The 22,238-nt window shown below is 41.8% G+C and overlaps 1 protein-coding gene across 2 annotated transcripts; it reads right to left on the bottom strand.

Annotated features, from left to right (window-relative positions):
* Positions 1-650: 650 nt before the first annotated feature.
* On the bottom strand, positions 651-21,146 carry pitx3 (paired-like homeodomain 3). Of its 2 annotated transcripts, none has more exons than XM_069658586.1 (4): positions 20,945-21,146; positions 13,173-13,290; positions 7,810-8,015; positions 651-2,288 (listed from the first exon to the last, which is right to left on the bottom strand). In XM_069658586.1, the coding sequence occupies exons 2-4, from the start codon at positions 13,279-13,281 to the stop codon at positions 1,719-1,721; spliced, it is 885 nt and encodes a 294-aa protein (XP_069514687.1). In that variant the 5' UTR covers positions 13,282-13,290; positions 20,945-21,146; the 3' UTR covers positions 651-1,718. The 2 variants fall into 2 exon arrangements, with proteins under 2 accessions (XP_069514687.1, XP_069514688.1); XM_069658587.1 differs by lacking the exon at positions 20,945-21,146 and adding an exon at positions 14,631-14,659.
* Positions 21,147-22,238: the final 1,092 nt, after the last annotated feature.

Genomic DNA, 22,238 nt, shown 5'->3' with positions numbered 1-22,238 from the left:
ATTGTATCTGTTAAAGGCAAAATGGCCAGTAAAAATATATCTTCAATATCTTACTTTTGAATATTTTCAATTAGTAGGCTCTCTGTTTTTTCATCTGTAAACCAATGACATGTATGATTCATTGATCCATGTCACCTGTTGGCTATAAGAAGAAAGAACAAAAGGATGTTTAGTGAGCAGTATTATACTAGTAGAAGCAGAAGTATCCGTAGTTGAAATTGCGTTAATTTATTATCTGCAGAATTTACATTATGTTGAGATATTTCCACCCTCATAGAAAGATCCTGAAGAGAGATGCTCCCCCATGTCAAATATGATGTTGGAGAATTTACCTAGAATTCAGCATCAAGAAAAACTCACAACAGCGGAAATGTCAGAGCAATAAACAGTTGCAGGGGCTGATGGGGATTGATGGGCTGCTAACCCCTCGTTTGTGGCTCCGCTGGGACACCTCGCTCCTTGAAGGCTCTTATGTAATCCTGGCGCTGCCTCTGTGAATTCCTGCTGTGTCACTGGATAGCCTGCGGTTCCCACTCGGAGTGTAGGTCAAACATATCAGAGAGCGGCCATCGGGAACATCTATATCTCCCTCCAGCCAACTACTCTCTTTCATCGTTGCGCAAGTGTTGCCATGGAAGTGAGTCGGGGGTTTCCATGGAGCCGCGCTCATTGTTGTGAGGACATAACGTTTTGGCCTGAGTCACACGAGTAAAGCCAGAGGCTATAGATAAGTGATATGGAAGGACATGCTCAATGTCAAAATCCATTCATGGTTCATAAAAACGGATCCTTTAATTGGTTATTTAATGAGACAAAGCAGGCTACATCGGGAAAAAAAGCTTGTTTTTTGTAATGACAACTGCACTCTTACATACATTTTTTACAGTCATGGACTCCCTTTGTATAACACCACACAAATCTATATACTCAATGGCTTCTTAGAGTTTTACTTGAAAAAATCTTGCTGATATTCTGTTATATGTGTGACTTAATTGTTGTTTTTGTATTTAACCGCTTGAGGTTAATGTGTTCACTTTCCAGGACTACCCTCTTCTTGCCCACCCAAGCTGACCTTTGAGCTATGACCTTCCGCGGGGGGGAAGAATTCACAACAAAGTCTAAAGTTCCTAAAGGATGTAATCATAGTACATCAACCTAGGGCCTTTTGCTTTTGAAGAGCATGCTTTTCTCATCTTTAAAGTACGTTTTCATATATTTTTTTGTCACATACAAAACAGAAAAAAGTCCATTATATACATCCTCCATTTCTCCCGCATTGCAACCACAGGTCCCTTTTCCTGCGACAGTAGCAACGATCGCATTTGGTATTTTTGGGCCAAGATGTTGACCACCAGTCCAGTTGAAGCATCCAAGTTTTATTTACCCTTGATTTCTACGTTTACTCTAATCATGCAGTTCAAAAGAAGGAAAAAATGTGGATAATAAATTTTAGAAATCCTTTGAAGCAGTTGGTCAGTTCAGCGACAAAGTCTCACAAACTGGAGAGAATTCCTTTGAAGCGCGGTGGTCCATCTGGGCGTGTCTACTTGTTTATTTGTCAGTTTTGAAGATTATTCTCATACAGTGCCATCAAACACAATCTGCCAGCCTGCAGCACATCTGGCAGCTTTAAGATGGAACTGAAGAGATGTGAAGTGGGGTAATAGTGGACTTACAGCTGGTCGGTAGGGTCAGGGGTCGTCATACGAGCTTCTTCTTCATACCGGCCGGTCCACAGCGTATTGGCAGGGGTTCAGGTTGGACACAGGGTTCTGCACCGCCGGATAAGCAAAGTTGGCGTGCTGCTTGGCCTTGAGCCGCAGGCTGGCCAGGCTGGAGTTGCAGGTGTCTCTGTACATATAGGGACTGGCTGTGGTGGCGTAAGGGCAAGTTGCTGCCGTCACAGCTACCGAGTTGAGCGCCGACGGGCTGTTGAGGTTGTTGAGGTTGCCCAGGTTGTTGAGCCCTGTAGTGGGAACCCCGGCCACCGCTGAGGGCACCATGCTAGAAGCCATGTTCATGGAGGGGATGGAGCTGGGGGGCGAGAACATGGGCTGGGATGACAAGGGGCTTACATTCATTGAGTTAAAGAACGGGAAGCTCTTGGCGGAGAGCGGGCTGCTGGCTAGGCTCTTGGTGGCCCAGTTGTTGTAGGAGTAGCCCGTGTACATGTCGTCGTAGGGCTGCATGAGTCCATTGAACTGGGCTCCAAAGCCGTTTTTGCATAACTCTGCCTGCTGGTTCCTCTCCCGCTTTCTCCACTTGGCACGTCGGTTCTTGAACCATACCTATGGAAGCCAAAAAGAGAAAAAAACAAACATTTGAGTGTAAAGTTTAATTGGTAAAACCTATTGAAACTTAAATATCTCCCTAAAAGCTCAAGGTTTTTTTCAGGCCCAGGCAGGTTGGGGAAAGTCGTCCACCAATAACAGGGTTGTTATGAAAGGGATCATTCCCCAAAGGTGTCCGTTTCTTTGTCTTTATTGGTTTTGCAATTAAAATCAAGTTTAAATCTGTTAACCAAGAAATGCCTGACGTTTTATGTAATACCTAAAAATCATAATAGTCCAATGCAATGGAAACCTTGTCCACTACTGCAGTAAATACAACAGATCTCAGCTTCGATTGGTAAAGGAGATGTTTCTAGTTATGTCAGCTCGTTGAATCATTTGGTTCAGCTTCGAGACCGAAAGCTAAAGGTGTGACAACAAGATAATAAGTCAAGAACAATGCACACAGTGGACGAAAGCCAAACATATTGTTACCATGTGTTTAACTAGAAGACTAGGTAACCAGCCATGTCATTGTTTCACTACAACTACTTAGAAGGTGTCCATTGTCAGGAATTAATGAACACCCTATAGCCAATCAGAATTGAGTACTTACCGAATATAAATACAGTATAAATACATTGAATGTGTCCAAGTGTGCATGAGGAAATGCAGTCAGTTTCATTGTTAAAAAAAACCACAATCATTCAGAGGGTATCACTTTTAAAGACTAAAACTCTGGTGTGCTTTGATCATAGGTAACCAATCATAGGTCAGCAACATCACCTTTTTTAACTGAGATACTCCAAATCATTAAGGTGAGCTTGGAAAAGAAACAGAAATAGAGATATCTCTGATGTGAAATAACAAAAACCTTTGTTTTGTTTTTTTGTATTATCCAAGACTTCTCAACGCTCTCAGTGGGAAGCTAAATGAAGAAAGTGAAGTACAAAGCCTTTGAGGTTTCATTGAGTTGTTTCAAAGGTATAAAAATACCTTTTCATTTTGTAATCCTCATTAGAACTGTTGTTTAAAGTGACATGGTGTTATTTTGTATCAGTGGCTATCATGTATCAGAGTATCAGTGGCTTTTAAGTTGAAATGTATTTGTCATAGTAAAATTAAAGCTGCTGTGAGGCACTTTGGGTTTGTGTTGATTTTGGCGCCCCCTGTGGACAAAGCCGTACCTCTTATCTCTTTGCTGATTTTGTCCTGTACATGCTTGTGGTGGTTTTTAACAAAAAATCTCATCCTGCTTTCTTTAACAGTCACATGTATCACTCACTTTAAAGCCCCTGTGAGGAGTTTTTCACTGGTGATGAAACATACTGAAACATTAATATAAAATATAACTATATACCTGGCTGTAGTAATAGCCCTTTTTACACTGCAGTTCCGCCTCAGCGGCGTAACAAAGCTCGTTGATACTTTCCGCTTGATTATACTCATTGATACAGCAATCATACAGCCTTTGCCATTTTACATTGGTGCACGTGTGTATTTAAATAGCGTTCCGGCGTTCAAATACACACACGGCGCTGTTCCACCCTGTCGGCTAAGCTGTTTACACTGACGCCGTTTTGCAACTGTTACGTCTCTGTCACTACCTCCGATGCCGGCGTAATAATCCCGCCTTGAACTGGCAGTGCAGAAAAGGGCTTTTGTGGAAGCTTTCCTTGTTCAATCTTGTAGCTGTGAGAATTAAAGGTATGACACAGTCAGAGTTCAAAACTAGACAAAGCATTGTTATTTAATATGCATTTTAATGATGAAGCCTCGATGTGAGGGGAAATTAAGGTAACCAGATGAGGTGAAATCTGTGACCAGCATAGAGCTTAAATGGGTGAAGTGAATCATTTTACTGTCAATCATGAGGCATGAGATGTTTTCAAAGCATGACTTGTAATTTACAATAATCTTATTTTGGAAAACAGAATGACTGAAGGGCTTATTTACTTTTACTTAACACTTACTTTTACCTCAAATATCCCAAAGTGTCAGAAGTCAATAAAGTTTTATTCTAAAACATTGAGTCAGAGTATCTTAACCCGTCTCAAATACTCTCAGTGATATTGTGTGCAAATGTATCCAGACTATTCTGAAGACATAATGATCCCAGAAAGAAAGTTAAAGTGTATCATCAAACAGTGATATCAGGCGAGGCTTATTAAAACTAATCAGTGACTTATTTGAATAGTGAGATCCCAATGAAAGAAATGTCAGGGGAGAGAAATCTTCAAATTTGTCATTCTCTGCTCCTATATTTGGAGGAAATGAATTGGATTAAAGCTCGAGTGGAAAATCTAAATTGAGGGTTTTTAGAAATTAAAACTGTTTCGTTTGAGAGGAAAGTTTTGGAACGGTTCTGTCTCTTTCTCGTTGGTTAGACAGAAACCTTTTATTTAAACACAGCATCTATCTCTGGTCATCTGTTAAAACTATGTTTTCATTTCACATTAAAATAATTTAGTATCAAATGTTTTTATCTCTTTGACCCCCATAAACCTTGTGTAAAAGTCCCATGTTGATATTCAGTTGCTCTCTGCTCCCTTGGCATGCATGCGGGGTATCATCCAACCCTCTGTTATTATAGTAACAGAAAGCTGTTGACCATTAATATGAGTATAGAGTACATGACTCTGAGTTTTCCATTCCAGTGACAGCAGGGGAAAGCCCACGCCAGAGGACACGAGCTACCCAATCTTTTTAATGGCTCAGAGGCAATGCAGTTTGAAGGTTTGTGGTAAAAGCTTAAGGGTTATTCAGTAGCTCGTCTGAAGCCATATTTATCCGTAAAATGGTTCAACGACAGCATGAGAAGGTCATTAAAATACTTTCTTTAGAGAAGAAGTGATATGAACTGATGATGGTGGGTCTATTACCAAACCAAGTGGCTTTCCAAAAACCTTTGGAAAGCCAACAAAGAATAAAAAAGTGGCAGTCGGTCAGGGGCAACAGATTGGTCATACTGGCAGGACTGAGGATAAAAGTCAAAGTGGAGTAAAGAGAGGTAATTCATCTTGTACGTAACTTGACCTAATCCCCTGCTTTGATAGTTTCCTTGAAGTAATATTTTCCAATAAAATTTTACTTTCTACAAAGTACTTTTCATGCCTAAACATAATCAGACTGTGAGCATTGGTTAGGTCTAGCATTGACTTTAGTCCCACACTGAACACGGGCCACAGTCTCCCGGGTGTAAGAGAAAACTTTCTGGCAGAAAGCCCTGAAGGCTACTAGGGCACGAAATGAGTGCCACCAACACGTAATCACGCTGTTTGACACTGAAAGGCTTCCAACTGAAACCCATCGGTTTGAAACTCATGATGACCGACAAGCAACAGGTTGAATATGTGTCCTTATAAACGAATCTAATCATTTAAATTGTGTGATTGTTTCACCATCTGCGGTAAGACTTGGTTGTACTTCCAGCAGGCAGATGGAGAAATGGATGTAACCCATGAAGTCCTGTCAAACACAGGCCCTATATTCTGAATAATGATCTGTAGAGGCATATTTTAGGCAGCACCACCTTTATAAAATGTGAAAAATCAAAGTGTGGAGGCAGGTTACATTTGGGATTCTGTTTGGCACAGCTGTAGCTCTAACATTGTGTTTACAAGCTGAATATATTTTGAACTATAATTACAACTTATAAATGGGATGGGAAAATATAAACACGGAAGAGTGGCTCCGAAAGTGTGTTGTTCTATGGCCATTAGACAAGCTAGCAATGAGCTTTTAGTGCTAAACAAACTACCAGACTTTAGCATGCTAACACACACCAAACTACCAAACTTTAGAATGCTAACACACTAAACTCTACTGGCAACTGTGGTAAACATAACCTTAGCACTGACTTTAAAGCAGTGCTTGCTAGCATGTAGCATGGTAGTGGCCTGGTTTTGTAGCCTGCTCTGAAGGTCCCATTACATTAAAGTAATAATAATATTTCAGTCAAGTCAAGTGAAGTCAATTGTATCTCCAAAGCCTGATTCAGAAACAACACACCTCCTTTAAAGCCTTTACAGTCTGTACAGAATACCGCACCATGTGTCCCTAAACCCTCGATTAAGTGTCATCAATATGTCGCGTCAGGCTGTAACTTTGGTGATTAACTACAGCTCTCTGACAAATCACATGAATCAATCTGACAGGGGAAGTATTTCGGGCACGTAGGAATCGGCCTGCATGCGGCCCGGGTTGGAGAGGCCACTGATGGATATTAAGGACGAGACATTGTGCAGTCTGTTGTCCTTTCAAAATAACAGCCAAGAGTGCGTGCTATGTGACCTTTCAACCAGCCAACATTAATGTGATCCATTACGGGTCAGGCAGGCCAGCGATTGTATTGTCATCCATTGGAATGTGTGTCCTCCTGCTCCATATAGCTACGGTGACTAAACCTCTGTGTGTGGGCAACCTCTGCGCCACCTTTGACATTCAGGTTTGGTGTGTGAACTGAAGCTTTGGTAGGAGGCAATATGACATCATTCCTATGAAATTATATTTATGAATCAGATCAATCAGATCCCACGATATATCCTTAAAAAGGACTGTCATGATGCCATCCTTGCTTATTTCCTTGCTTTCTAAACCATCATCATGTACCTTTCAAAGTCAGTTATATGGCAGGAGATCCTATCTTCAGCTCTGAGGGTATTCCTGGACCATTTTTGGTTGCTGCTAATTTCTTCTTCTTTGAAGTTAGCTGTGTACTGCTGGTGGCGCACGCACATTTAAAACCTCTAAGTGTCACAACCCTGTCCGTTGGTCCGGTGCAACTATTTACATGGACGTCAAATTGGCTGTTTTACTGCCTCTGTTGACGTCTCACAATCCTGTTGTTCAAAAGGGGCGGCAGATAATTATTTAAGTTCATCATACCCCACACATACAAGTTTCACAATAATATAATATACCAAAAAGATTCGCAGGGTTTCAGCCCAGAAAGAGACCTGGTAAAAACAGTGCAGGGACTACTATGGACAATGAAAATCAGACCAGGAAGTCCAGCTGAAATAGCAAATCAGTGGGATAAAAAATTAAAGGTGATTATAGTGAGATCTATTTTATCTTTGTTCACAAAATAAAGAATTATGGGATTCACATACACGGAAGGGCTGCGTTTTTCCTCCCATGTAGTCAGGGAAGTTTGTGCACAAAATTTTAAGCTTCAGAGTTACAGTGAAAACTAAAGGTAATATCCTTTGGGAGCTTGAATGTGTTCCATGCCTTTGCACACAAGATTGCACCAGAGAAAAGCTCACAGTGTTCCTAAAATGTGGAAGGTTCATCCACTGAGAGGAGTTTATATCCTGCCAATCTCTACGCTACGTTTTTATATTTATACAAAAGTGAAAGTTCGGCCCATGAGATGGTGCTAGAGGAGAAGATTCAGGGTTTGGCCTCAGAAACATGCACATCAAATATCAGGACAATCTAGAAAATAGTTCATCAGGACCAATGTGTCACACTGATGTACAAATGGCTGATTGCATGTAACCATGCTCGGCCGTGCAGAGCCGTGTGTACCCACCCTGACCCGGGCCTCGGTGAGGTTGGTCCACACTGCGATCTCCTCCCTGGTGCTCATGTCGGGGTAGCGGTTCCTCTGGAAGGTGGCCTCCAGCTCCTGCAGCTGCTGGCTGGTGAAGTGAGTCCTCTGCCGCCGCTGCTTCTTTTTCAGAGAGCCGTCGTCTGCGCTCGACTCGTCCAGCTGGTTCTGGTGGGATTTCTCTGTGTCTGCAGGCACAGAAGAACAAAAGTTCTATGAGGACAGGGGGAGGAGCGGCCGAGGCAGGAAGATTACACAATATGAGAACAAGACATGAACATGAAAAGCTACTAAGTTAACTTTGAGTTTGAGAGTTTTTCTCACCTTGTTTTTCAGTCAAATTAAATAAACTAGATCATAAATTGTAGTAAGAATGAATCTAATCATGCCTATAGTGCCTGTTTTTAGCAACAACAATGTTTTACACGTAATGTAAAATTTGTTGCTATATTAATAATAATAATTGATAAAATGTTTATGTTGCTGAAAGGTTTGTATTTTTAAATGGTATCACTGACGTAAATGTAAGCTTGGATCAATGCCTCACTCTATAATGTGAGGATAGTGCGGAAAAACTGCAAAGCATGTATTTAACCTTACATGTGACTTATTTCACAATGTCTTGAACATGATGAGTCTGTGTAGAAGGCACTGACAAAAGCTGTAGGAGTGCTTATCTGCAGATATATGAAGGGAAAGTGGTTCACACAATTTTAACAATCAGTTGAAAACATGGCCCAGTTGGTAACCCCTCCTTTCCAAAAGTGGGATTATAACGAGAGTTAGCGCAAAGCCATTCTTCATTTTGTACCATGATGGTCGGGCTTAAAGAGATAATCTCGAAGATTTTCATTTAAATAAATGTCTGTTAAGTCACTATCTATCGCCAAATGAGGTAACACAATGGTAATTGAGCCTATGGCCCACTGCTGAAAGCCTTTGTAATACAGACTGGGCGTCGGTGGCGACTTTCACGGAAAAAATCACAAGCAATGCCCAGTTAGTGACGCGTTTCCCATCACCCAGCAGTGGCTGGTCTGCCAGAGAGGGTAGGCGGAGCTAAGCAGCTGCTTTTCTGTCTCTGCACGTGTTTAAGCAGTAATCTGCTGAACTTTTGGTATGGCTGAACAGACAAAGAAAAGATCGATGACAACAGATACAACTTCAAAAATAAGTGAAAATCCAGAGAAAAAGAAACAAATTCGACGCTCAGATGAAGGCAAACGCCCATCGGTGAGGAAAATCAAGAGGCCAACTGTGGACGTCACACATGCGACACTGTCTGTGTGCTCCTGCAATTACAGTTTATCGCCATGGGTACCGCCAAAGAGAACAAAACTGAGATTACCACTTTAAAGAGAGGAAGCAGAAATATGTTCTTAATAAATGTACAGCCCGACACAAATGTCTTGTTAAAAGTACATTAGTACATTTATTGTATCATATTTTACTTATGAAAGAACTTGAGTCATTTTGTACTATATAGAGAAAATCAGACTCTGCCTTTACACCATAATGTATGACATGATAAGAAAGAGTAAACATTATGGTAATTATAACATAAGAGGACAGTTTGGAAACTTCAATGGTTGGAACTTCAACCATTAAAAGACAAAGTGCTTATTATGCTGAAAGCCATGTTTAACGTCATATTAGTAATTCAGTGCATTATTATTATCATCATTATTGTAATGTGTGAGCAGCATTTCAGTGTATCGCCGGTTGAAGTAGAGTTAATTGGAACACATTTTTATAATGTTTGGTTATTAAATCTAAACAAATCCATCATTTCTGTTTCTATCTAACACTGTTTGTTACATAATCCTCAAACGAGCTCTGGTTATAAGAGAAAATAGGGCGTATAAACTTGGATGCGATTGTTGTTGAGCTGCTAAAAGCTTAATGATATAAAACGAAGATATAAATGAAATTATACATATTTATAAATGATCCTTTAAAATGTAAAGCTGTATGCTGTAATCTCTGCTCCCTGCTGTGCTTTCAGTAAAAGTAAGTCTATGCATGTACGTTTCCTGCTCTCGTCCCTGCACAGTTTTAATGAATGCATTAACACATGTTGTATCTGTGAAACAGCACGTTATTCTGACACCTTTCACTCTGCATCATTGCATCAGCAGCGTCCTTCCCTGCTGAAAGCCACTGGATGATACTGTCAGATCAAACATCATGTGAACTCTCTCCATCCCGCAGGAGGAGGAATGACGAGCAGGGGTGTGACGTTGCCAGGAGAGAGCGATTCCAAACACTGCATTACGTTCAAAGATGGGCAGGAGCTCTGAGTGATTGCATTTGGCCCCCAGCGCTGCCACTTTAAAGGACCACACATCCATGTTATGTCTGCCAGGGCTCCTCTCACTCCTGCAATTTAAGGACCTCACAGAAAGAAGTGAAATTAGTTGGCCAGCTAATCCCGCGGATCAGGCTTTTGTGACTCGGGCAAGTTGGGCTCTGTTTGGCGAGGGCTTAGCTCTCAGAGCAGCTCCAAATGATCAGCAGGGTTTAAAAAGAGGCTCCGCAGGGCCACCAGCAAAACCAATAAGGGCCAGGCCCAGGCTGTTATCTGGCAGTAAACTGACACTGGGTAAGCTGTCACTTAAGGCCAAAGTCTATCACAATACAGAGGAAAGGGCAGCAACGCGCTGAGCAACAATGGGAGCAATCTGACTGATAATGTGCCGACATGACAGAGCCGTTCCAGGTCAGCTTCTCAGAGGGATTTAAGCTGGAAAGCAGCGACGAGAGGCTTTTAACCAAATCACTTTTCAGCGACTGGAGAAACAACAAACCCGGAATACATGCAGAGATAAAGGCTGTCGTCGTGTAGGCATCATCAAAGAGGAGTGATCACGACTGATGGACTATCAAAGATAGATTTAGGCCAGGTTAGATCTTAAAAAACCAGCACGCAAGTTCAAAATCAAAGTCAGTCTTTACAGAAGCTGAGAGAGAAAGCTTTGAATAAAGAGACACACTGTGGTCATTCAGTGATGGGTGTGAGACCGCACACCGCCCGGGGCACAGGCGTCAGCTCGGTGTGGTGAGGTGTGGCAGACGTATTATGCTTAAGTAAACCTGATGTGTTTTGTGTTCATTATAAATGAGAATAAAAGCAACAATAAAATGTAAGAAACGTCTGTATGATGAAGAAATAACCCTGTGGATAAAAGTGTTCCCTCACCATTGTGTCCCTCTGCTCTCAAAGGGAAAACACAATGAAGTCTGTTCCTCATCAGACCAGTCATGTCACTGACTTGAAGCGACGCGAGGATGTGACTTTTAACTGGAATCTTCTGCATGTGAAAGAGCTTAGCAAGAAATGTCACAGAGCGGATCAAACACGGAGTTTAAAAGACCCACAATGCACTGCACACGCAGAGTTCTCAGAGAGTTTGGACAGAAACAAACAAAAACATGTTGTACATTTTCATGCCTGTTATTAGGAGAGAGAAAAGCTGAGGTAGAGAATTATTGAATATTTCACATTTTATATATATTAACATATTAGAAAAGAAGAATTTTCTTTAAATCATATCTGAGTTTTATTGAAGTCTATAAACGTGCTAATATTTGAGGCTTTTATTGTGAAACGAAATTAATTAAACATGTAAATTAGGTTTACATTATTATTACAAATAAATAACAATAATAATACTAATTACATATGTTTTTAATAATTATACCACATCACTTCAATTTGCCAATGTGCTATTACTTTAATTATGGCTTAACTTTCAAAATAAAATCCACGTATGGAGAGAAATGTATTTAAGACATCAACATGTAGCTCCAATGAAAAGCACCACGTCGTGTATTTAAAAGGGGTTCATCGACAGCAGGTAGTAAATCCTGTCAGACTGTCTGAGCCTCCTTCAGACGTCCTGAGCAGCAGCAGAAACATGAAAGCATTTTTGGACTAAAATAGTTTGTGTTTGACAGTTTGTTACGGCTGGGTTTCTAACCACACACACTTTAGCAATTAGATTAGGTTACACACACATAAACACACACTCACAGAGCACCGATAGATGCAGATGGTAGGGGGGGACGATAAAGGTTATGTATACGGCCTACATGCTGATAGTAACATAAAAATGTTTATTAATGTTACAGAAGTGTATCAAGCTAGCTGCAGTTTGTGTAAGCAGAGTGACAGAGCGACCGACAGTCCACCAATCAACAGCAAGCACGTATTTACGTAGTTACTTACACCTGTATAACCATCTGTTATCACGTGACCTACGTGTTGGTATCGGCAAATAAGGCAAAAAAAATTTAAAAAAAAAAGCTAAATCCAAACCCGGAAGAAGCCCGGGGAAAAGAGGTAGCCTAGTTAGTCATCACTTTGTGTAATTCCCATTTTACAATGTGATAGTTTCATGTTGCAGGCGCTTTTGTCCAAAGTCCACATTTTAATACAAAAACGAGGTTTTAAAACAAAAGTTAGATTTTCTTTAAATCATCATTTATTCGTTTTATATATTTTTTTTATTACTAAACACAGATAAAATGTGCAGAAAAAGATGATCACATTTAGATAAATAAATCGATCAATGGATGTCATATTTAAAGCTAAATAAAATCAGGGCGCGTGCTGACTCTGCTGCTCTCAGGAGAAAAGAAAAAAGGTTTCTCTCGTTTGGAATAAATTTTCATATTCAAAGTCAAATGAGTGATGCGTTATTAGAGGTCATCAGCTGCACGCGCGGCAGAGAGGCTGCTGTGTAAAGACACGAATAAAGCTCCAATTAAAGAGGCTGCTCTCAGGATCACGGTCCCTGCAGGCTCACTGCTCTCTAACGCGCCTGCAAATGCTGAGGAGTTTACGGCGTATTTTCGGTTTTATTTATTTTTCTGTGCTCGATTTAAAAATGTAAAGTAATCGGTTGATGGTCGCTTTTTGGGGGGGGATTAGTTCTCTTCTAGTTCCTTGACGATCCAGCATGTACTGTGAACATGGACCACAGAACAGAAGGGAATAATTACTATGTGCTGCTTTTCAGGCCGTTTCCATCCATAATTTATTAAAGATATTACACAGAAATACGCAGGCTTTTCCTGATTATTATTATTATTATCATTATTATTATTATTATTACCCTAATATAATCACTAATATTATAACGAATGTTTCCTTCTCGTGCCTTATTCATAAAAAGTGTACACGTGCCCTTTTCTGCTTGCACGAATTCAGGCTATATGATCGTCATTATGTTATCAACACACTATAGGTTTGATCTAATGATAGTGGGAAAATGACGCATATCTACGTAACATCGGCCCAGGTGGATGTATGTATATGCGTATTGTATTGCGTGTGGACTGACCGCTGGTGTCCTGTCCCTTACATCCCGGCTCGTGCTGCGGGGTCCCGGAGTCAGAGAGCGACAGCGCCGGGCTGCGGGCTTCACTGTCCGTCAGCAGGTTAAAATCCATAACCAGGCTCTGCAGACACACACACACACACAGGGAGAGACACACACATGTCAGAGACACAATATCAACATCATTGTTGGAATGCGCTCGTTCACACATTTAATTAGATCTGCATTCATTGTGTGATCGTGTTTAGCCTCTCTGTTGACACAAAGATCCTTCAAACATTATTTAAAAAAACAACAACACAGGTGAAATATTTCTTCTTCTTCTTCGCCGTAACTGAGCATGATGGTTAATCTCCCACAATCCTTTTCGTTCCCCTTTAAAGTTTCACTTTGTTTGACTCGCCAAAGCCTCCCGTCCTCTCACTGGCTGTCCAGCTGCTGTGATGCAGATGAGAGAAGATAATAGAAGTGATGCTCTCATCTCACTTAGCAGAAAGATTTATCAACATGGATAAGTGTTTGTTTTAATTTGGGTTGGGTTTTTTTTTTTTTGCCCTGGTTTTTGCCTCTCAGACATTAAAATAAATCCTCTGCTTCCGTTTGTTGGAAGCTTGTTGCAGCCCGTCAGAAAGAGTGCAGAAAAAACTCCTTAAAAAGTTTACTTCCCACTCTACAGTCTCCCTAAACAAAAACACAAGGCCCAAAAGGACATCACATATTTTTGTGAAGATGTACTCTAAAAAAATATATCGTAAAGTTTTTTATCAAAGATAGAAGTCGAGACGAGAAGATGGTTAAAAAACACTGACCTCACTGTGACCCTCTGAAGAATACGCCCTGTTAGACTTTTATATTTAAGCACCAATTTATTGAAATGAGTAACCCTCATTTGAAGTCTGAGTGTGTGTATTGGTTTAATTTAGCAGCACATTCCAGTTCTATTTTCTCTCCGATCTTTCCATTCACCGCTGGTCGTGGTTGTAATCCCGATCCCTTTATACGAGCCTGACATAAGCAGCTAAAACAGGACCTGCCCTGAATCGACTCTATTTCGGGCTACGTGGTGTAGGGCGATTGAGTTATTGCTGTAAAATACATGATGACATTTCAGAGGCCGATTCCAGCCGCTGAGGTAGAACTGTTGCTCAATGAGGCCCAAAAATAGCTGCCGGTTTATTTATCTGAGAGCAGTTAACACCTTGAATATATTGGGACGCGTACACAGACGCACACCGTCCAAGATGATCGAGGGTTGGGGTGATTTATGGCTACGATGGTTGTAAAGTCAGTGTGTATGATGAGAGAATGCTTTTGATTAATGTGACAAAAGTAGCTTCCATTTAAAAGCTGCTAAAATAATAAAAGCAGAGTCACACAATCGCTATATCACACGGAGGAAACATGTCTGTTCATGGAGGAATAAAGGGGATTAAACGGGCGTAAAGTAAAGGCTCAGCTCACCTAAACTCAGCGTGCTGTTACTGTTTACCCTCCTCCTCTATTTACCTTTGCCTTTCCCAGGACTGGCTGAGTAAAAGCTAAAGTTTACAGGTTTAGAGGAGAGTCTTAAGGCTGCTGAGGGCCACAATGAGTCCATGTCATCAAAGATTTAAAAAGGCGATAAAGCTCATCCCTGAAAATCAAACAGCGACTCCGAGCCAAGCTTTGACAATACCACCTTTGCCTGTGAGGACATTGCCGGTGTGCAGTCAGCGTTGTGGCTACGAGCTTTATACTTAGAGGCAGCAAATTTAGATTTTCAGGGGGAGGCATGTTTCCCCCCCTCCCCTCTCTCTCGCTCTCAAAACCAGCTCTCCTCGCCCCCTGGAGAATGCGCCCCCCAGCAGAGTTTCCCCGCTGCCTGTTTGCCACCATACCAGGCCTTTGTGTGCCAGTCACATGTGACTTCTGCCGGGGGTTAAATCTGAAGCCTGGCGAGGGGAGGCGGGATTCAGAGCTTGGCATGGCGTCAAACAACACCCTCCCACCCCCACCCCAAACAACACCACCAACAACAACACATTGCACAACCTGATTGAACTCTTGAACCAGACTCACTGTCGACATTTCAAATTGTTGAAATGACATTATTTTCCTCGGCGCTCTTTGATCATCAGCGTGCGCTTTACACACGGTATCAGCCACGACAGACACTTTAGAGCTGACAGGGGTTAACACTCCTCCTGAAAGTCTTACAAACTGTTTAAAAAAGGGGATTCTGATTAATATAATTTAGGCGGAATAATTTATCGTCAGTGACCGGTCAGTAGCCGATCGTGGCAGACGGCTTTCCACCAAAGAGTCTGACTCTGCTCGAAGCTTCTGCTGGTTAAAGCATTAGCATTAGTTTTGGTTGCTTGTACTACTCTATGTGCTTTTATTTATTTTCAATTTAGTTTACATTTCAATATTTTTTCCTCAATGCAAATGCAGCAAAGTAAGTCCAAGAGGTTCCATCAGAATAACCCTTTAACAGCAGCAATGTGAAGCCGTCTTCAGTCGCCTTACAACAGCCAAACTCCCAGACACGGCTCTGACTGCGTGACCTCTGTGTCCTCAGAAGGAGCTCCGGCTCTGTTCTAGTCTCAAATAAAAGTGTTAACAACTTCAGTACAATGAGTTTTAGGTTAAAAAAAAAGTTCAATCATTTACATTTTTATTTTCCTGTTACATAAACTCTTTACTTTTCTGTTCCAAACAGTCACTAAACTCATCATATCTCCTGCTTTCATCTGAACAAATCATTGAAGGAGTGTTCGAGAGCTCGATGTCCTCCAGTGTGAACTCCTGTTGCCAAAGTATGACAGTATATTAAAGATATTACATGCCAATTCAGTTTCTCATGAAAGTGATCTGACATAGTTTGTGCTTCACTGTAAAAAGAAATCCCGTAGGAATAACAGACCATCTCATCTGAAGCAAAAGACACGTCTGCGGATTTAAAGCACTGAAGACACGTGTGCATTATAAAACACAACTAAGATCGATTTTGTAAGTAAAATTAATTAGTATATTGTAAAAAATATATATATTTGGATGGACGTGTGTTTCAAATGGGTTTTAAACTCATGCAGGCTCATCAAACGGAGGTTGTTCAGTCACTTGGTGTAGGATCAGCTCCCACAGAGCTCCACTGCTCCTCTCCTAATGATGTGAACTTGGCACACAAACACCAACAATGTCATCACTGCAAGTTATTAAAGTTTTCCCTTAAACTCTCCCTGACCCCCACTTAACATTGTGTCAGTCGCTCTGACAAAGCATCATAATGCTGCACTAAAGCCAACCTGCATATTCTGATTAAAGGTTTAGCACCTTATTACGGCTGAATATCTGTGACATCTGATAGGTGAGGGAACGTTTTCTTCCATCGAGCACATCTGCCGTCTTCCTCCGGCCGGACAAGCATCGACTCAGCCCCCTCGAAAACGCTGTCGAATGCACATTGAGCATTTGTCACTGCTAACACAAAGCGGCCGAGACTTTAAAGAAAAGGCTTGCATCTGTTTTTTGTTTGGCGTCCGTGAGAATGATCAGAGCTTTTAGCTAAGATTAAGAGACAGGAAAATGAGTCTTCTTCTGTCGGCCAGAGGCCATCGCTGCATCTCTGGGAAAAAAAAAAAAGATGCGAGACTGGAAGGATCAGGCCGAGTCTCCCAGCAGAGAGATTAGCTCGGTAAGCACGCTCCCTCTGTGTTGTAGCGTCGGATTAATGAGCCTCTGATATGGATTTGTGGGTTAAAGTTGACTTGTGGGTCAGAAAGATCAGTTTTCCCTACTTCATAGCCGCACAAATATTGTTTCATTATTTCCCTTCTCTTTGTAGTTGAATGATTCAATAACAGAACGATCGGCCTGTTTTGGGATTTCAAAGGGATTCGAATGAAAATGTGACCTTTTATTTTTAGTCATTTGTTGCCTTTTCTGTAACTTGGGCGTTTTGCACGGCAGGCTGTTTGATCTAACAGTCATCTCATTTCGTGTTTGAGCTTTTAAAACAAACCTGAACCCTGACATTTCAGCAAGAAGCCTGCTGATCGCCCAGATAAAACGTAACTCACGAGGCACACATGAGCAACAATCTCGCTCCCACCTTTAACTCTGAGAGAAAAAAGATTTAAGTCCTTTTGAGTGACGAAAAACTGAAGTTTCTCTTTGTTGAGAGTCGCAAATCTCAGCACAAATGTACAGCAAAAATCAGCAACAAAACACCCAAACAACTTTTTGATTCTTTCAAAATAAGAGACCAAATAATGTTTGTTAAAAGCAGCTTTACCTGTGCTGTAGATTTGTGTTGAGCTGTTTTTCTAAGAGTTTAAAAATCAAAGACCCTCCACAAACACGTCCCCGTGGCTGCTGGATCAGGTCAGTCCGGGTTCTCGCCTGCCTGACAGAGCAACAGCTGTCCCCTTTGTGAAGTCTAGCAGCAGCAAGGTCCAGTATTTTGGTCAGAAATATGAATGTGAGCCAGTCCGGGGGGACTTTATCCGCTGTGGCAGTGATGGATGGACAGGCGGCCCGGTGTCAATGTGGTGCTGAGAGGCCGGCTGGCTCTGGAAGTGAGGGGCGTGCGGGTGATGCAAGCCAGTCATTTTGTCCAGAACAAGGTGTCAGTAACCCCCCCCTCCTCCCTCCCCCTCCCAGATACACATACAGCAGGGGCGCCACATGATTATATTTCCAAAATGAAGGGCCCTTCTCCCCCCTCACTGTGAGCTCAATATGACCAACAAGCTAACACTGAGCTAACAAGCAGCTAAGCAGACAGGCACATTGATCACTGTGACTCTGGAGGAAGATGTGGCCCTCCTCTTCATCTACTACAGAGAGTATCACAGGGCTCAGGCTATTTCCTGGCTTACTGGTGCCACAAAAGCAGCCACCTCCACCTCCACATCCACCTGACACGCTGTTTGGCCGCCTCTAAACTATGAAATAAAGCCTTAAACATCCCTAGGATGGTGCTGGGTGTTTACCCTTAGTGCTGCAGGCCTCCTGTTCAGACATTGGACGCAAATCAACAGCAAGGCGCGAGTCCCCGGTTTGCATTAGCTGGAGCGCTTTGCATAAGCAGCCGCCCGGTGACACCGATCTCATTAAAATATATATCTGGTGATAATAATAAAAGAAATAATAATGGAAGCAAAAAAATCCTCTCATTTTTCGGGAGATTGCGCGGGTCCATCTGGCGGTGCGCGCGGCAGACTGCTTGCATTTCCACGGACTGCAGGCATTAGCCCGGGAATTATTCATAAACGCGTCGAGAATTAATTCCCGGGATTAAGAGTTGATTAAGATGTGTGTCACTTTGCTGTCTGAGAACTTATTAAGGGCCTCCTCGAAGAGGCGGCAGATGGAATTTCAGTCCAATGTTTGTAGATGTTAATTTGTGCCCTCCTATAACAGCCATTTGCATATGATTGAGGGAGTGAGGCCGGGCAGCGCCGCAGCAGCAGAGTCTCTGCCCGCGTGCACAGAGAGGGGGGGGGGCAATCAGCGAGGCAACACAAGTGCACAGCAGTGATTAACACACCGCCGTCCTGCAGCAGGGATAATATCACGGTGTGACGTATTTCTCTGATTTGACTCTGTGAGCGTGAAACGTCTTGGGCCTTAATAATTCATAGGAAGTTATTTCAAAATAAAAGCATATTTTAGACATGATGAAGCGTAGCGGGAGGGTGGATTGTAGGTTATTAACGGGTGCAGCGCTAAAATACGCCGTGATATAATAAGTTATGTATGTTAATTAAAAGTTTACATTAAATAATTATAAATGAATACATAAATGAATACATTGATTAAATGCATGAATATTACTTTTTTTTTTTGCTGTACCTTACTTCATGTTTTGCGCCTTGTTCTGTGGTTTAACAGGTGAGTTAAGGTCAAATGCAAGTTCCACCTCTCCAACTATTGACGATGTTTGCTTCGCTATAATGACAAACTAAGGTAGGCTCATTTATATATATTTAAAATGAAATATAGATTTACACTTGTGCGTCAAATAGCTGCTCTGTGGTGTTTCAGGGCACAGGTCGGCCTGTGGGTTCAGCAGACCGTGGCCTTCAGACTCTCTGTCGCGCCGCTTTGGTTGTCTAATTAGCACTAAAAGAAAGATTTACATCGCATCCTGAGGCCAAACGAAAACTTCGATTATACAAATGTTATTTTACTATGTCCTGACCCGGCAACGGATGCAAAAGAGGCCATGTCTGAAGGCCTACTTGAAGGAAATCTAAACCGGGGATTTTGTTTTGGCTAGTTTTTTAAAAAAATATTTTATGGAAGAAAATCTACAGAGCAGACTTTAAAAAACGAAAATTAATTGTTTGGTAAAAGAGGGCGCAGCTTAGACCGTAAATATTTTGGCTTTATGCGTGAAATATAAAGTACAAAATAGAAAAAGCAAACAGAACATTTCTGGTTGCAACTCTCCACTTTTAATTTACCGTAATATTTCACATAATATGAGACTATAATTTTAATGTTAGTATTATTGGTGTCAATGTGTTTATTTTGGCTGAGTGAGGCAGAATGTGCTGCAGGTTAAACAATGAAATAAACTCGGCCTCACATCGGCGCTCGCGCGACAACAAAACATTCAAAACATTTAAAAAAATTTAAAAAAATGAACCCAGGCCGCGAGACGCTGAAAACGTGAGCAACTAACGGACTTTATATTGTCTAACTTTGTTTTATAATATGTATATAATTGTATAATTGTAATATAAAGGTCAGTATTGAACTTTCACCCTTAAATATTAAAAGGTTAAAATCCGGAAATGATTTGTGATAATGGTCGTAATATGGACGCAAATAATAAAAGCATAGAGGAGATTGAAGTTGTGGGTATGTGCGCTTGCTGAGTGTGTGTGTGTGTGTGTGTGTGTGTGTGTGTATGTTTGTGTGTGTGTGTGGGAGGTTGGTGGAGGTGGGTGGGGGGGTGTACAGCTCTGTTTTTCTGTCCGCGGTCTCCTGTGGCCCCGGCAGCCACCTGCCACCTATCAATTTCCCCAACATCCCCAAATATTTTGACCTCCCAAATATTTTCACAACGTCCGCCTCTGCGAAGTCTCGCAATTCTGGAGGAAACAAACAAACAAACTTATAATGGTGAAAAAATCAGACTGAAACTAAGGAGGAGAAAAAGAGGCATTTTCGGGGCGTGGAAACGCTGCTTAACCCGGTTCTAACTCACTCTATTCTTTTTCCAACAAGTCCAAAATACGGGCACACGCAGCATTTATCGAAGCAGGACGACTCTGATAATTAATGAGCACTAAAACACAGCACTGTGTTATAAAAGCGTACATTTCAGCGAGGCCAAAACGGCACGGAGCCCTCGCGCAGAGCCTGTTCTGCTTTTCGATTAATCTGATGATGAGTTATAAATGTTTTCATAAAATGTTAATTAATCTGAATCGAAGATGCTTCACATTCTTTTAATTGTGTCGCGTTCAAAGCATCGTAATCTGCTCCACGGAGGCGCACCCCAAAAACAAACTCCTGTTGTTACTTTTTTCTGTGTATTTGAAGCCGAATCCAGAGGCCCTGAGAGCGCACAGCTGAACTTTCATTTGTACAAGAATAAAAGGGAATTGTTGGTTTTATGGAATGCTGAAAAGTCTACCATAGAGTAGAGTTAATGGAGTGCCTGTCTTGGATTGTATCAGCTTTTACGCACAATTAAAAACGCGCTGAATGGATCCCAGACGCACACAGAGAAAAAGAGAGGAGAGGATGGGGGAGAAAGTGCGGTTATTTGCACTTACATTGAATCCCGGTCTGGTTAAATTAATCCGTGGAAAAGACAAAGAGCTCGGCTGAAGGCTGATGGGTATCTTGGCCTCAGGTTTTCTGGTGACATGGACAAAAAGTTCCCCGGTGCGTCAAAAAGTCAGAAAAAAGCTTCAGTCGGTCGCTCGGTCAGTTTCCTTTTCCCTCTTCTTCTTCTTCTTCCTCCCTCTGTGCTGTCAGACATGAAGGCTGTCGAGGAGTGAGGCTTGATCCCCACACATACTATAGGGGTGGAGGGAGGGAGGGGGGAGGCAGGGGGGTTGACTTCATGCTAAATATTGTGTGTGACAGGTCCACTGTAGAAAGGACGTCCCCCCTACTCTCTCTTTCCCTCTCCCTCTTTCTTTCTATCTCTCTCTCCCCTTTTTGCGTGCACATGGGGCACACATGCACGTTTCCACACACTTAGTGCAAACACACGCGCTCTCATGTCCCTCCCCCCTCCCTCACCCATTGGCTCTCTGTCTACAAATACACTCTCCATCCCCTGCAGCCTCCAGGGCGGCTTTTTATTTACCTGCACCAATTTGGGTAAAGAGTGAAAAGTGGGGACTTGCTCTATGGATGCTTATGGGTAGAATTTCATTGTTTTCTTTTATTCATGTTATTTTTTTATTGACTTGACCATCTTAACCATCCATGTGTGCATCCAGGGGGCAGTAAGACAGTCCATGTAATCAGTTGGACATCTTTGTGACATACAGTGAGTTACAACACGAGCTAAAGCTGCATCTTCATTAGCAATAGTAGAAAATAGTAGCACATTCACTTTGATTAAAGTTTTCTTCATCTCCTCGTGGTTAGATGTCGGTTCTGGAAAGAGAATCCTGTAACGTACGCAGCCTGACTATGAGAAACAAAAAGAGAAAGCAGAGTGGGCTGTTGCACTCAGACATTCAGTTCGTCAGGATATACTGTGGTTGTCATGTTTGCAATAGTAGCCGGGGAGTCTTCCCCGAGCTGGTGTGGGAAGCCATCTTGTCCTCTCTTCATGTTAGCTCTGCAGCAGCCACAGCATAGCTAACATTAGTTAAAATACTTGATGTGAACTTTCAACTCTTGTGTTATATCATGGTATCTGTCCGTACAATGTATGTAATCAAACATATACAAATGTCAACACTCTTTCTGCAGAATCACGCACTCCACCTTTAATCAAGTGTCATCTGGAGTGTAGTGACACCATAAAGTTAAAGAGGAGTATATTAAGCGAAGGGAACTAGAAAAAGAAAATCATTCACTTCCACAGGAAAGAGAGAAGAGATGTTG

This window comes from Semicossyphus pulcher, unplaced genomic scaffold (genome assembly GCF_022749685.1).
Source record: "Semicossyphus pulcher isolate SPU_LCO1_2020_fin unplaced genomic scaffold, fSemPul1.0.p SCAF_12, whole genome shotgun sequence".
Lineage (NCBI taxonomy): Eukaryota > Metazoa > Chordata > Actinopteri > Labriformes > Labridae > Semicossyphus > Semicossyphus pulcher.
Note: the sequence above shows the minus strand (reverse complement) of the source record. Positions and strands in the feature narration are given on the sequence as shown.

Excerpts from the sequence above, each read along its gene's own strand:
- pitx3 (XM_069658586.1), bottom strand. The coding sequence starts at position 13,281 with ATGGATTTTAACCTGCTGACGGACAGTGAAGCCCGCAGCCCGGCGCTG. Across the intron at positions 8,016-13,172 it reads TAAGGGACAGGACACCAGCG|ACACAGAGAAATCCCACCAG; the intron begins GTCAGTCCACAC and ends CTGTGCCTGCAG. Across the intron at positions 2,289-7,809 it reads TCACCGAGGCCCGGGTCAGG|GTATGGTTCAAGAACCGACG; the intron begins GTGGGTACACAC and ends TGGCTTCCATAG.